This window comes from Lissotriton vulgaris, chromosome 5, assembly GCF_964263255.1.
Source record: "Lissotriton vulgaris chromosome 5, aLisVul1.2, whole genome shotgun sequence".
Taxonomy (NCBI): Eukaryota; Metazoa; Chordata; class Amphibia; order Caudata; family Salamandridae; genus Lissotriton; species Lissotriton vulgaris.
Window position 1 is genome coordinate 826,972,682 of NC_141693.1, and position 17,243 is coordinate 826,989,924.

Below are 17,243 nucleotides of genomic sequence, written 5' to 3' on the forward strand. Positions count from 1 at the left end.
GGAAAATTACAATAGGGTCCTAACATGTTATACAACACCTGTAGGTTATTGCTTATAGAGATGCCCAGATACCATGCCGGCCCAGTCGTCCAGACTATAGGGTAATTAATGTCAAAGGATTGCGTTTCAGAGGTCAGGGGAATAATGACAGATTTGCCCCAATTGACCACCACTCCAGATAGCCCTCCATAGCGTACTACTTCGCGGGTCATGTGCGCAAAGTTGTCTTTAGGGTTTACCATGTATAAAGTGATATTGTCTGCGTACATTGACAGAGTAAGCCCCTTTGTGGTAAACCCGATTCCTCGATGTGTGTAGTGCTGCCTATTTCTGGTCGCCAATGGCTCGGTTGCTTTTGCAAATAATAGTGGTGACAAGGGGCGGCCCTGTCTGGTGCCCCTTGTGATAGAGATCGAGTCAGAGATCAGACCATTGACCCGGAGGCGCGTTGTGGGCATGGTATAGAGCAGCTGGATTTGTTGGATATTGAGCAGGCTCTGGCCCACCCTGCATAAAAGCAGAAACAGGAACCCCCATTCCAGGGAATCAAATGCCTTGGTGGCGTCCAAGAGCGCCGCGAACGCAGGGACATGGGGGTGAGATAGTGTAGTAGTGCAAACACAGTGTTCTGGGGTCATGGGAAGTGGACCTCCCCTGTATTAAAGCAGATTTATCTGGCCTGACTATCAGCGGAAGTAGTGGTTGGAGGCGGGTAGCCAGGAGTTTAGCAAAAATATTTATTTTTAAAGCAGATTTATCTGGCCTGACTATCAGCGGAAGTAGTGGTTGGAGGCGGGTAGCCAGGACTTTAGCAAAAATATTTGCGTCCAGCTTGATCAATGAGAGTGGACGTTACGAGTCACACTGAGAGGGTTTTTTATCAGGTTTTAATATGGTAATTATAATGGACTCGCGCACAGATTTGGGCAGGATGCCCCATTGAGTGGCCAACTAATATACAGCCAGGAGCTGTGGCGCCAAGATCTCGGAGACTTCTTTGTAGAATTTTGCGGTTAGGCCGTCCGCCCGGGTGCTTTTTCCTGCAGGTAGGCTGTCTATAGCACGACGCACGTCCTCCACAGTGAATGGGACGTCCAAGTAGTCCCGATGGGCACTACTCAGCTAGAGTAGCTCCACAGAGTCAAAATAGTCCTTCAGGACAATGGCAGGTGGGTTGGACCGGGAGGTGGACAGGTGTGGGTAGAACTCTTTCATGGTGGCGAGAACAGCGAGTGGGGAACGCACTATGGTGTTATCAGGGGCGATAAGCTCGGTGACATATGTGGACCCACGAGGATCCCGAAGGCGGTTTGCAAGCATTTTACCCGGTCTGTCTCCCTCCCCGTAACAGTGCACACTTGTATATTTATGTAAAAATGTTGTCTCGCTGACCGCTTCCTCCTGAAATTCGGTCAATTTCGTGCGAATGTCAGCAAGGGTTGTGGCGAATGTGGTCGGGCGAATACAAATACTGTGCCTCTAATACTTGTATTTCTTTTTCCAATCTGCCTAGATGTCCACGAATATTGTGGAGCACTCCAGATTGTCAATCTATAAAGTACCCCTGTACCCTCACTTTGAACGCCTCCCACAATGTTCCCACTGTGTCCACAGTCCCCGTGTTGTGTTCGAAGTATTCTGTGATTTGCATCCTGAGACTTTCTCTAAAAGCTGCGTTAAGGAGTGCGTTGGGAGGTAGGTGCCCCATGAATGGCTGTATGTAGGGTTGCGGCACCAAGAGAACCAGAGCCAACAGAGCATGGTCTGAAAGTGTGCAGGTGTGGTGTATAACTCCTGCATATAAGTCTTTAGTCAAGTCTGGACCACGCATAATGGTGCTGTGTGATGTAGGTGCCTTCACAAGCAGTAGGGTGAAGCGTGCGCCATGCGTCGATCAGGTGGTGGTCCTGTATTAGACTATGCAGACTGCTGCAGCCTGCAGGTGATGCGTACGTGATGTGCCAGCTCTATCTGTGACAAGACAATGTTGACAATGTTGAAATCACCCCCCACATTAGTGCAGCGTCTCTCAGTGAATGTATCTTCTGCCAGACTTGTTGGAAGAAAGTGGGGTCTTCGATGTTAGGCCCATAGGTGTTAGCAATTATGACTAGTTGATTGAACAATAACCCCTGTAATATTATGTTCCGGCCTTTTGGGTCAGTCAGCACTTTCTGTGTCTGCCAAGGTACTCCTTTCATGATCAGCGTAGCCACCCCTGCGAGTAGTTGGAGTAGCCGGACATGTGCACTTCTCCCCATCTATTGTTGGCTAGTCGTGGACTAGCAGCTTCTTTTCAATGGGTCTCCTGTAGGAGACAGATGTCTGCAGCATGTCTAATCAGATATGATTGTACCAAATGCGCTTTTCGATGCTCATTAAGACCACAGACGTTCCAGGTTATACAGGTTGACTTTGACATTTATAAATTTGGCGCCTCAGTACTATGGCAGAGAGGGTTCCCAATTCCAAAGCCTCCTAGCATTTAATCCCATTCTCCGCGTTTCACTAGTGAAGCTAATATAATATGTTACGATTGTACCTTGAAGGTGCGCCATGCTACTCTGCAGAAATCCACCAGAGCAGGTCTGATACATACTGCTTTAGACAACAAACAACAAGAACAACCTCTTTCCACCCCCTGCCCACACCAACTCCCCAATCAGGTTGTGCATCCACTTCAAACATAGGCCCTAGGAACGGAGGGCTGAAGCGAATCATCCCGGAGGGGCATGAATTCACCAATGTACTGCCCCCTCGCCGTGGCAACAGGGTGGCCAAGCATTTGACTACATAAATTGCATTTCTTAGCAAATCAAAAACTCCAATGAACAAGTAATAAGAGTGAGGCACTACTGGCCATACAGCTGTGGGCTGTGTATCACACATCGAGGGACCAGCCAGACATATACCAAACATTAGTCATTATCACTTAGCTGACTACTCAGAGACACTGCAGCCGCAGCATCTTTGCTGTGTTGCTTTCTTGCAGTCTGTTTGGCAAATTTCAACGCAGCACTGGCTTCAGTGAAGATCATAGGCTTGCCCTCAGTCTGCACTCTTAGCTTCACGGGGTACAGCATTACGTATTTCGTACCAGTTTTTTGGAATCAGTTTTTGGCTGGGATAAATTCACATTGCGCAGCTTGTGCAGCTTGGGTGAAGTCCGGATAAAACGCAATGCTGTTGCCCTGATGATGTATGTCCCCTTTCTCTCTGGCCATCCTTAAAATAGTGTTTCTGTATCTGTAATTTAGTAGATGAGCCAGAATTGTTCTCGGTTGAGTGCCGGGGGTGTGGGGGGGTGGGGGGGGGGAGTCTAGGCCCCAGGGTTTGGTCTGAATGCTCCACCCAAAACATCGCCAACGGATCTGGGTCAAACAGATCTCTCAGGAGTCCCTCCACATATTTTTCCATATTCGTTATGTTCGTGGACTCCTGAATTCCCATTATACGGACATTATTTCTTTACAACCTCGCATCAATGACTTCCAGCACTTTGTCTTTCGAAGTAAGCTTTACTGGGTCTCCACTTGCCGATCATCTGAATCCGAGACCCTGGCCTCCAAGGCATCAATCCTGGTTTTGTGCTTGTCTACTCTTTGTGAAACATGGTCCATCTTCAACTCCAGGGATTCCAGTTTAGAGTCTATTGCCCTTAAGCTGACCTTTACCTCATGCAGCATGGTTTTGACATCATCCTCCTGCTCGGGTTCCAGGTATGTTTCAGGCACCACAGTTAACGTCATCGAGTCGTTGTCCTGCAGCCTAGGGGAGGTTTCTCAAAGGTGATTTTGGCTTGCCTGTTGTCCGTTTTCCCCATGGCTGCTCTCTATCTGAAATCGACCCAGTCAGGCACCAGAGGGCAGCTCTGTTGGTGGAGAAGCCAGTTGTGGATATTATAGTTGCCCTGAGCAAAAGCGCACCGGGCCTCCGAGTTAATCTGCCAATCTGTGTTCCTACTTCCTCAGGGCTCCACAGGTTGTGTGTGGCACCAAGCACTCCCGCTGGATGCACAGTTAGTAATAATGTCAACGAATAGATGAATTTAGACGCTATTCCTTAAAGGAGGGTAATGCGTGATTTGTATGCAAAATAACAGATGCGTCACGAGACCCACTGTTCCTAAGAGCCAGTAATTTAGCTATTAAAGCAGGAATCCTCCTCTCTCCAGTGCTGTACCTTCAAAGGGTCCTGGGACATGTAGGGGGTACAGATAGCGATCACTGTACCTCTGCTGTCAGGACCCGATCTGGCTCCTGGTCCTGTCTCCAGCCCGGTAAAGCTGCGGCCTGCGCCCGGTCATTACTTAAGCCCACGCTCTGCCCTCTTCAGGGTCTCTGCCATACCCAGCTCAGTTTTTTCCGCATTAGTTTTGCATTGTTATTGTAAGATCTTCTTGGGTGGAACTGCGGGTTCCGTGCAGTGCAAGCTTTTCTCCTTGGGCCTGTGGACCTCAGCAACTGTCTCCAATGTCTACTTCTTTTCTAGACAGGGCACTCCCACTGCGTCTGCTGGTTTAATTACGCTGTACAACCCTGATCCCTTTCTGTGTCTCCAATGTCAGGGCGATTTGAGTGTTCCAGAGGCCCCTACCGCCACTATGGGGAAGCCTCCTCAAGGGGTGGTAGTTATGTGCTCCTCTCTGCAGGCTCGGAGTGTCAGTGGGCCCAACTCTGACTCAGAGCGGCTCCACTCAGGACGGAAATGCGCTGTGGGTCACTCACACACTGTTTATGTGGGGGCCCTCCCCGTCACTCTCTCAGGCGTGCTGGGTCCTGCTCCGCCGTCGCAGCTGCTCCTGAGACCTCAAGGGAGCGCAGACGGGAGCGGCCACAGACGGGCACTCACCCGACCATCGGCAACGGGCCTTGTAGGCGGTCACCGGGCTATCCCTGCAGCAGAGCCAATCCACTTTGCGGGTGCCAGCGAGCACATGCTGTTGTTCCACAAATGCGCTATCGCCTCAATGGACACTGGAGCCCAGCCGCTATACACTCGGTGAGTCCCATCCTTCATCCCTCTACACCAGTGCAACGCTTCAGTTCAGTCCACAGCCGGGCCTTGTCCGCCGAAACTACAGCGGTTTTCTCTCGTAATTTCTGTCCACTGCAGTCCAGAACACAGCTGCGCATTTTTCTTCAGTTGCAGCTCATTGTGTGCTGCATTTAGGGTCAGGATGGATCGTCTGTGCCCGGATAAATGTTGTATAGTTTGCTCAGCCGGTAGAGCCACCCTTCGAGGGGCCATCTTGCATCTCGGCTCGGCCACGCCCCAACTCAATGTTATTTTTAGTGGGCTAATTGTATAACTTGAAACTACCATGAACCATTCAATCTAAGGTGGTATCAATATTCACTCTTTTTACCTACAGAAATACTACTATCTCATGCACATGTAATTTAATGTAAAGACATGGTGAAGTGGGGGCATTCTAAAATGGGCAAACCAAATTGAGGACATTGGGCATTGTTGTCTGGTGCCCTGAATTGATAATACCCCTTCTTAAAGGTTCCCTGTAAAGTAAGGTGGTCACCATTAGTAGCCAGGAAGAAAAGCTTATCTGATTTTATAATACAAAAAAAAGTCCCAGCTCAGGAGTTGGTATGCCTTTTTTGCATCAAGGAGCATTATATTAGTGGACAACCCTTAAAAACCTGAATCAAATATTGCTGCAGTAAAATGGACTGGCTAGATGACATACTCTGATTCATTCATTTTCAGAATCTCCATGCTTTTCATGAACTATTTTATAGTATTTACAAGTTTGGTTACAGAGGTTTAATATATGGATTTTATAATTATGTAAAATAACTTTGCACTGTTGAAAGTGCCACTTGTTGCCAGTCCAATAAGGTGATACAAAAGGGCTGAACTACACATTTAGTGCTGGCTTTTCCCTAGGAGTTCAGATAAGAAACCGGTCTAATCAAGTGTTTTGTTCACATATCCTTTGCAGCATGGTTTTGGAATTAACTAGATTGTCACAAAAATGTAACATATGCCAAGTTCTGTTTTGCAGAACACCACTTCTGCCATGCCTCATAATTTTTCATCTTTTGGCATAACAGTTTGCTTTCCCAAAATCATCCAATAATGTCCTCTTCTTACCTCGTGATCCATGAGTATGACGTGTTCTTAAGTTTTACATGTCCTAGTAGAGAAAAATACCTAAAATTGTTTTTCTACTACTGTAAGACCTAACTTTCCCTTAAACACTTATTGGGTTGCCTTATTACATTTAGTTAGTGCTAACATTTAGGGGTCTATTAGGAGGGTAGGCGTATCACCACCGCCCTATCGGCGGTGGCGATCCACCCACCAAATTACCCTGCCGGCCTTTTACCCCCGCACTTTAGCATGGCAGGGGGTACCGCGGCGGACGGAAAGACAGTCTGCCACTTTTCCGCCGGTATGGTCCAGATTGCCTACCGAGCAGAAAAGATCCATAACATGGTGGTGGTGCCTTGCAGGCACCGCCATCCATATTATGATGTGGCATTTTCAATGCCTTTCCATGGCGGAGACTCAGCCATGGAAAGGCATGCAGAGTTTTCTTTGCCTGCCCTCAGGGTGGTGGGGAGGTGGGGTGCAGCACTTGTGGGGTACCCATGGTACCCCCCAACATTGGCATGCACAAGGTGGCAGGCATGCCAATGCACAATATGCATATATTGCATTGTGGTGGCTGCTGCTTACAGCACCGTCCGCCACAATGTAATATATACGGGATGCCACCCCCACCATGACAGTGGCTTCCTAATTGGCGGTGCGGGACTGCTGCACCACTGCCGGATGGTCCCAGCACCGCTGGGGTGGCAGGCGGACTGGAGTCCGCCGGCCATCCTAATAGACCCCATAATTGGGAGCAGGTAGAGATGTCATGTTTAGACTCGAATAAATTGTTGTTTAAAATCCTTTTAAATGGTAACGTCAGATTTTGAGTCACAATTCTGAAAATTCGACTTTTAGAAAATTGGCATTTTTTTGTATTAACCATTTGTGCCTTTGGCTAGGCTCCTGGATCACATGACTGTGAATGGCTCTGCTGTTGGGTTTTGTGTATTCCTCCCAGACAATGAGACCAAAGGGCACTAGATGTTGACAGGTGGCAGAACTGTTCCCTGTCCCACTTACACTTCAAAGGGCTTGCATCCAGCACCCTGTCACTAGATCTTTTGTCCACCCAGACTTCTAAGAGGCTTCACACGAAAAAGATTTTTTTTTCCAAAACCAGGTTTGGGAATACTCCGACGTCTAAGTCTGGCACCAGGTACAAATATTGGACCCTCATAACACCTCTTCAGAATACTCCTGGACCTGTGGACAATACAGAAGAAGGGCTGCCTTGACCCCCATAGGACCACCCTGCTGCTTGAGGCATGACTTGCCCCCTAGATGCCTGACCTGCTGCTACCACAGGACTGCCCTACTTCTCTGCCTGCTCCTTGGGGACTGCCTTGCTCTCTGAGAAGGTAGAATAGACCTGCTCCCTTCACACCAGGCAAACCTGAATGACTCCAAGGGTCAGATGGCTGACTTCCTGTCAGAGCTACAGGGACACATCAAGCTTCAGAGGCCTCCCTGCGAATGCCCAGCTGACCTGCTTCACCTGGACTTAACTTGACCAGCAACTGGACTTGCCTTTGCCCTGCTGGCCTCTGCTAGTGTGAGTCCCTTGTCCCTAAAAGGTACTTCTCCAGGACTTAGACCCTGGGCCGGTATCAGAGTGCACTCTTCCACACTGAACTGCGAATGGACCCCCTCATGCCGAGACTCTGTTGCCCACAAAGGCTGCCAAGGCAAAGCTGCAATAAACCCGACTCTCCACACTACAGTGACCACTAGTGACACCTGGCAACAAAGGATCTGCCTTTTACACTACAGCAACGACAGTTGATTGTCACCACCAACACGAAGCTCCAGCAAATACCTTTGTCCACAATGCCTGAAAGTATCTTTACTGTACGGTGACAGCAGCCTGCACAACCCTGCTTGCTCTTTGTTCCAAAGCAACGACGATCCACAACACTTTCCTTGCTCCTCCCGGCCACCTCCACCGTGAACAGAACTCTCCATTCAGGACTTTGAAAAGGTAACTTTTTCAGTGGGACTAACCTGGTCCCTATAATCGGCTTGCACTCCCTTACAGTCGTCCTGAACTTGTGACTTTCTCCCAAGCTAGCTCGGCCAGATGACCGCCAGTGGCGCTTTGTGCTTTTAGGTGCTATTATTAATAGCAATTTTAAAATGGAACATGTGATTGGGTTATGGTTGCTCTGGTATCATTTTATTCATTAAAAGTTTACTCTAGTTGTCTAACTTAATTTGGGATTTTCTTGCGTTGTGTTTTCACTGTAATACTGTTTTTGTGCTGCACAAATACTTTACATATTGCCCTTAAGTTAAGCCTGACTGCTTTTGTGTCACGCTACCAGGTTAGTTTAATGTCTTTTGTGGTTCACCTTGACAAGGACTGTGGTTGTTGCCTAAGTGGGGTTTCCACCCCGCTCCACAAATAACCTAATTTCTTACAGTCAGCACTCCATCTTGAAACCAGTTTACCAAGCACTGGAGGTCAGTCTAGATTACCACTTACTACATATTATTTTAAAGGAGGAAAGGGTACCTTCATTTCTAGAAGCCCCCACTTCCCTCGATGTAAAAGGCAGTATGACAATATGCTAGTGCTTAGCGTTCAATCTTATAAATTAGGAATGACAACAAACTGTAGTAGTACATTTTTGGGGAGTACATTTTTTACAAACCTGTTTTGCTTTACTGATGTGCAGTGGTCGATATTAGTAGCACTAACCTAATCACTATCTAGTTTTAGGGACAGAACCAGGTCCCATCAACAAGGACTATTTATTTTGACTTCATTGAATGTGCTTTACTGAAACGTCTGATGAAGAACGGGTATTAACACTTGAGTTTTTTTAATGAAAGAAATGGGAACATGCAAGGGGCATTCAAAATGGCTCAGCCTACTTCACTAATGATATTGAACTACTGAGAACTCACTACTGAGATCCCATGTGTCTTCTCCTGGAGTGGCAGTACTAGGTAAGATGGATCAAGCTATAAAGCAGTCCCATCAATGGATTTGGACACTACAGGCACATAGGAATACATTTTAGGCGTATACAAGTTAAAACTAGTGGGAGCATGCCAATGGTGTCAGTCCTGACTCACACCTCAGCGACCCAACACTTATTGAGCCTTCCAGCAGGGAATGATTGTGGCCTTAACTCTGTCACGCTGTCCTTGGATCTGAATTCCATTAGCTTTTAAGGATTACCATATACAGCTGTGGAACTCTTTGCCGCTTGCTCTGCGGGGAGCCACTAGCCTGCTGGCTTTTAGAAAAGGCCTTAAAACTTGGCTGTTTACTCAGTAGTCTGTTTATTGTGAGTTTTTTTCTGGCACTCCGGTTTTTCTTTTATCTGGTGTTATGTTATTTTGTCGCAGTTTTTCCTTTCTCCAATAAAGCGCCGGGACACTCTTTTTGAGTAGCCGAGCGCTATATAAATAAATAAATAACATAACATAACATAACATTAAGGTGGAAAGCAAAGGGTTAATCCCTTAACAGTGGATGTTACCGTAAATTAATCACTACCCTGCAAGCCTCTTTCAGCTCAGCAGATTTGCAAGATCACAGATTCAACTCCCAATCTTGATCTATCGAAGAGCTGAACAGCCCAAGTACCAAAGACGATTCAAGGAGTGCCCTGGGCTTACCGCTTTGGTGTACTACCAGTACCTACCTCTCTGATCCTCTTCTCAAAAATCCTCTACTTTAGCCTTTTCATTTGCCCTCATTGGGTAATTAGCAACCAATACCTGCCTGTTGAGGACTATTTTATACCACACTACGTTCATTACCTCTTTCTGGATATTAATACGCAATCATTTCCCAGGATATTTACTGGCAATATCATTGTGATGCACCAAGATTTTAAGCTTTGTATAGGTACTCAAATAATGCAACCTTGTGGGGTACCAGACCCATATTGATGTTCTACTAATAAGTTATAGTACAGAGAACAATATTCTTGAAATTGCACAAATGCTGACAAAAATAAACATAAACATGGAAATGAATCCGAACACATGTATAACTGAACAAAGAATTATTAAATCAATGCAATATATTTGTACTAATAGAGTGACAATTAACCATTCAGTATAAACATATGGTGCTCCATAAGTGCTAAGCGAGCTCGTACAGTGCATCAAAAAGTGACTATATTTGTACACAAAATCAGACAATCCCAATTCTCGTAGTAAGCCTACCCGTTATATCACAATTTGTATTCTCTCTTCAGTGGGCTGATAATCCTATGTCCGTAAATGCCCGACAAGTAGAAATTGCACTGCACGCAACGTAAAAAAACATTGACGTTTCGACCCTCTTAAAAGGCACATACTTTCATTATATCTACTTGGGTCTTCGTCAGGACTTGGTATGCTACAACCTGGAGTTGCAAAAAAATACTTGTTAGACCTTCAGAACCCAAGGGCAATCCCTCTAAACTATCAGGTACTGGATTTCACGGAGTCCGAAAATGAAGACTGGATGTGCTCATTTCACATAAAACTCGCCTGCATGGATGGCTTCCAAATCAAATGTCAGATGCATGTTGTTTAATTATGTCATATCCAGAATTAAATTCACTCATAAATACTGGATCTGATCCGCTCTGTGGGAATCAGCAAGCTACTTACTAGTAGGTTATGCATTACTAGACACAGTGTCATGCGTGTAAACACGTTTTGAATTTAATCATGTCAGCAATCAGTAGAAAAACAACTCGAATATGTTGACCATAAATGTGGAAAAATGGCACCTTAGATATGTAGCTTCACATAGGTGAGGAATAATAAGACCAGAACTGCGTTTATGTTCACCATATGTTAGTCAAAATGTAATCCACTTCTCACAATATATATTTTCTGTTTCTCAAACTGAGCAAACCTGCAGCAATGGGGACTACATAACCCAATACATTTCTGAAATTATATATATGGGTGAGGCAGCAGTAACTAATGTTGGTAAAACGTTTCTAAAGTATTTGCTATCTAACAATTATGGATTGTGTGGAATTAAAGGTTCACTGGCTCAGTTGTCTGACCTTCACAACCTTTGCCCTGATTGAAGTTTAGGAATTTCGAGCAACTTTGCCTTTGTGGAGAGTTTCCAGCATAAACATATTATTGCAGCAGAACATTATTGTAGAAATGAAATTTCTCTCACTAAAGTTATTTTATTCATATTTTTATCTTACTGAAAATCTACTTTTTAGTTTTTGTTTTCAACCATGTTTATGGTTTTACTTTTATACTACTAAAGTTTGCAATGTTCTAAAAATATTTCAGTAGTTTGAAAGAGTAGTAGTACAATTCTGCATACCCCTCCAGAAAATTCCTCAATGTTTCACACATTGTGTACAAGAAGTCAATGGTCATTATTGGCTAGTCATTTGTTTTTTCATTCAAGGTGTCAAGATAACAGTTATCAAAATGTGCGTGGTGCCCTGATGCCAGAGAGAGACCTGAATACAAAGCTGTTCGACGAACACATTAAGTCTAAAACTCGGTATGTTATTCCGCCTTCTTTTTTTTTTTAATTTCAAATTTTTTAAAATTAAAATATAGATATACATATCAGAAGATACAAATAGTACAGAGTATGCAGGGGGGTGTGGGGGGTGGGGGGGATACGTTCGGGATTGGGCATAGTCTTGCCACCAGGTTGTGCGCTGTGCATGTTGAGATATCTTACAGCTATATAATCCCCCCTAGGACATACAATGTTTGCCCACCTTAGCACAGTCTTTGCCGGACATGGAGGCTTTTTAGAACAGTTTCCCTCTCTTTCCAGATAAAAGGTGTGTACCATATGGAAGATCAGTCAGGTAGAACTTGAAATCACACTTTATGTTTGTTAATAGTGATGAAAATGAACTTTCCATTATAACATTTGTACTCGCCTGCTTCCATACTGGTGAACACTGGCCCCAGAGGATCTTGATCCTTTTTGATCCTCTGTACGTTGGCACCAGTCTACTACTTAGTGGTTCTCATGATATTGCATTTCCTTCCCTTTTTTAGTTTTTAAGTAATATATTAACATATGAATTGTAGAGGCTGTTATTATGTATGTGCTTTTATGGCTGTAACAGCCGAAATAAAGGGGCATATTATCAAGGGGCTTTATCTCTGCTTTTTTGGCTTTAAAAGCAAAGAAAGCGGAGATAAAATTATCTCCCTATTACCTAGCTGTCACTAACACCAGTTAGCGACAGCTAGTAGGAGATAGCGACCATCTTGGGCCCCGCTTTGCATGTCAGTGATATTTATCACTAATGACATGCAAAGTGGGCATGCAAAGATGTTAGCGACTGGAAACAGCCGCTAACATCGCTATCTCCTATTACAAACTTTCGGAGATATTCGCGCTAAGCACGAATATCTCCAAAAGCTAACACCTGCCCCTGAGCAGTTCTTAGCCATGTTATCCAATGGTAGGTGGATAACATGGCTAAGAGCATTAGCTCGGTAATGCATGAATATCGCTGACTTTTCAGCGATATTCATGCATTTCGGCCGATTTTTATCGCTTAGGAGATAAACCTTGATAATAGCAAGGTTGATAAGCGACCAAAATTGCCGCAGCTCGGCGATAAAAATATCGCCGCTAAACCAACATAGCGATAATTATCGCTAGTTGTTGGTAATATGCCCCACAGATTTTATGATGATGATGAAATCACTCTGCTCCGTGGAGGGCGGCTTGTAGTGCTGCTTCCTTAATCTAAATAAACAAAGAAAGGAGTACCATCATTGGAAGATCAAAAGGGGTTCCTAATGTGGTGGTAGACTGACAAAAGGAAAGAATTTATCCTTTTGTTAAAAACCCCTCACTCACCAGCCTAGTGGTGACATGCTTCATCATCGGGGTCCACCCTGGCGGCCTAGCGTCACCAGGGTGTGCTACAACACCTGGAATACAGTGGAGCAGGTTGTGCGTGTAAGTGCTGAAAAAAGTGTTACAAATTGTCCTGGTTTAACTTAATGGGAAGATAGATGTTATTTATAAGTAACTGGACAATATTAAAAAAGGTGGGACAAGATACTGTGAGGGTAAATTAAGGCCAAAAGTATCTCTATAAGTGTACTGGTCTACATGTTTCAACCAAAGGTGGGATATACCAGGTTTTCATCAGGACCGTTAAGACAGGAGCTGGACGGTATGTGCCCCCTAAAAGACACACCCAATCCTAGTTCCTTGTGACCAAAGTTAGCAAAATACGCTAAATGGTAAAAAGACTCTAGCCTCAGTGGGTGAGTCAGGGAAAAGTCAAAAAGACCTGTGGGAAGAAAGAAGAAAAACAGACATCAATCAGACATGAACTATGTTACATACCTGTTATGTTGTGCAGTGTCGTGTCTTTTATATCTTCATGCTTCATGCCACTCTCATTAGGAAAATAGTAAAGCTTTCATGGTGAAATTATCACAGTGTTATAAGGCCCGCTGTGGGTTTGTTATTGAGCCAAATCACGCATACTTATCAAAAGGTGCGTGCTCAGTGGCATTCGCTACATTTATACAGTCTCGCGCACTTTTAGTACCGTTATGGTGACGTGATATCACATTCTCGCTTATCCGTTATTGTGGTAGCAGGAGATGTTTAGGATTGCGTAGATTACTTGTAAGAATACAGTGGACATACACGGACTTACTAACATGTAACGTAAAAAACACACAAACACAGATTGGTTGGAAGTACATGGCTTACTCCTATTTTAGTGTCTTTTTTCATCGGAGGGCGGGAGGTGGTATCCCCACTACTGAAACATATTCTGAAAAAACATGGAGTCAACTGTTACCGAGATGGATACCGATAGGGAGCCGCCGCGATACGCAGTAGATTGATGATTCCGTGATGGCCTCTGCCCCTGCAAAGCAAAGTTGTTTTACTCACAGTTCTCTCGTGGTGGAATGGCCGATTACCTTTATCAGTCCTCCGCTGCCCTGCTACAAAGCCACCGTATCTCGTGTGAGTATAAGTAAAGAGCCGGCTTCCGGGAAGGGTGGGGTTGCGTGCTCGTCACATGGTAGTTGCCTAGGCAACTCGTGTCTGCCGCTTGCTACGGGTGCCGAGTACGGCCATGGGGGATGTTTGTCTCGTGGTGGGTTACCGAGGCAACTATTGTTTAGAGGGAACTGTGCTTTTATTAAAGTGCTACAGGCAATATGGTGGGAGACGGGCTATCGTAATGGATATGTAATTAACTTGTGGGCAGAGTTGGTCATACGATCACGTGCAGTGACCCGTCTATTTGAAAGTGCACATCGATGTTGTGTTATAGTAACACACAAGGTGTTTAAGTCGAGCAGCTATTGAGAAGCATAAGCGTGGGCATAATCGGTCATTAGATAGCATGCATTAACATGTCTGCTTGGAAATGTACCCCTATATTAAGTCAACATAGAAGGTATTGCAGTTAATCAGTAGTACATGATTATAAGCTGGGTTCATTAGATCTGGCCCTTGGTGCGCTGATACTTGCGTGTATGTGGTGTGCACAATGGGGTGTAGTTACCGCCGGGATTTCCCTGGTGGGAATGATCCAGGCTGGGGTACTCATTTTTGAACAGTTGCCCAAGTGATATTGTCATTCAGGCCTATCAACCATATGTCGAAAGTCTGTAGATCCATCTTTGTTCTTTTTCAAACAGACGATTCTGTGAATTTGGACCTGGTTGTACCTGTTCTATGACTGTCCATTGCATGTCATTTGGTGTAAGGTGCGCTGCCAATAAATGGTCTGTGAGTCTTGTGATGTTTTTCTTGCAGCCTATCGTGCTCCGATGTTCGTTGGAGGAAACCGCCTGGGAACACCGAACACCCAAGACGTTTATACTGGAATGTGCCACCCTTGCCCTTAAGAGAAATTACTTTGAGTATGAGGGGTCACTATACATACAAACAGGGGGCACCAGTATGGGCAGTGTTTTTGGCCCTAGTGTGGCATGGCTATACGTATATGATTTTGAGCAGAAACACATCCTATCAGTTGACAATCCCTATGCCACCCAGATCAAATTCTGGCGTAGGTATATTGACGATATCCTGGCAATCTGGCAAGGCCCACCAGAAACACTCACTGAGTTTATAGCATGGATAGACAGCCGTGACCTGCATCTGCGGTTCACACACTGTCATGATAGGGACAAAATTATCATTCTGGACATTGAAATCAAAAGAGAAGAAAAACAACTGATAATGAGAACGCATTCCAAACCTACAGCCAAAAACAACCTCTTGAGATATGAGAGTTTCCATCCTCGCCCACTCAGGGAAAACCTCCCCTATGGACAATACCTCAGACTCCGGAAAAATTGTAGCGAAGTAGTAGACTACAAGAACCAGGCGGTGGACCTCACCAAAAAACTGAAACAACGGGGATACCCCTCCAAAATTGTGAACAAATGCCAGAAAAGGGCAAGAAATCAGCCTAGGGATGCCCTATTAGAAGAAAAGACAAACGAATCTGTGGAAACACCACTCACATGCGTTACCACCTACAACGCAATATCCAACCAAGTGAGTAGAAGTATCAACAGACACTGGTCAATACTCAATACTGGTAACTTCAAATGGGACAAACACCTCTTTTCATACAGAAAAGGGCGGAGCCTAAAAGACAGCCTGGTCAACACCAGGCCCAAGATAACAACCACCAATACAAATCCTAGCGTAACACAAATATGGGGGCTCCCACCAGTGACAGGACACTCCAAATGTGGTGATTGCAGCGTATGCCACCTTACTGAAAACACCAAAACCCTCAACTTGGAGGAAGGCCAAACCTGGGAACAGTGGTCACACACCAATTGTAACAGTACCAATGTGGTGTACATGATCAAATGTGTCTGTGGAAAACCTTATATAGGTATGACAACGCGCAAAGTGAAGCAATGTATAAGCGAACATCGGAGCACAATACGCTGCAAGAAAAACATCACAAGACTCACAGACCATTTCTTGGCAGCTCACCATACAGCAAATGACATGCAAAGGACAGTCATAGAACAGGTACAACCAGGTCCAAATTCACAGAATCATCTGTTTGAAAAAGAACAAAGATGGATCTACAGACTTTCGACACATAAGATAGGCCTGGATGACAATATACCTTGGGCAACTGTTCTAAAATGAGTACCCTCAGCCCGGATCATTCCCACCAGGGAAATCCCGGCGGTAACTACACCTCATTGTGCACACCACATACGCGCAAGTATTAGCGTGCCAAGGGCCAGATCTAATGAACCCAGCTTATAATCATGTACTACTGATTAACTGCAATACCTTCTATGTTGACTTAATATAGGGGTACATTTCCAAGCAGACATGTTAATGCATGCTATCTAATGACCGATTATGCCCACACTTATGCTTCTCAATAGTTGCTCGACTTAAACACCTTGTGTGTTACTATAACACAACATCGATGTACACTTTCAAATAGACGGGTCACTGCACGCGATCGTATGACCACCTCTGCCCACAAGTTAATTACATATCCATTACGATAGCCCGTCTCCCACCATATTACCTGTAGCCTTGTAATAAAAGCACAGTTCTCTGTAAACAATAGTTGCCTCGGTAACACCCACGTGACAAACATCCCCCATGGCCGCACTTGGCACCCGTAGCAAGCGGCAGACACGAGTTGCCTAGGCAACTACCACGTGACGAGCACGCAGCCCCACCCTTCCCGGAAGCCGGCTCTTTACTTATACTCACACGAGATACGACGGCTTTGTAGCAGGGCAGCGGAGGACTGATATAGGTAATCGGCCATTCCACCACGAGAGAACTGTGAGTAAAACAGCTTTGCTTTGCAGGGGCAGAGGCCATCACGGAATCATCAATCTACCGCGTATCACGGCGGTTCCCTATCGGTATCCATCTCGGTAACAGTTGACTCCATGTTTTTTTAGAATATGTTTCAGTAGTCGGGATACCACCTCCCGCCCTCCGATGAAAAAAGACACTAGAATAGGAGTAAGCCATGTACTTCCAACCAATCTGTGTTTGTGTGTTTTCTACGTTACATGTTAGTAAGTCCATGTATGTCCACTGTATTCTTATAAGTAATCTACGCACTCCTAAACAATTCCTGCTACCACAATAACGGATAAGCGAGAATGTGATATCACGTCAC

At 45.1% G+C, this 17,243-nt stretch overlaps 1 protein-coding gene across 2 annotated transcripts in view; it reads left to right on the plus strand.

The window, feature by feature from the left end:
* LOC147711655 (uncharacterized) overlaps nt 1-17,243 on the plus strand; it is a 1,672,131-nt gene that overhangs the window by 1,544,460 nt on the left and 110,428 nt on the right. For both annotated transcript variants that reach the window (XM_086922319.1, XM_086922320.1), the window contains one exon: nt 11,504-11,602. In XM_086922319.1, the coding sequence (XP_086778445.1) occupies nt 11,504-11,602 (99 nt within the window). The remainder of the gene's footprint in view (nt 1-11,503; nt 11,603-17,243) is intronic.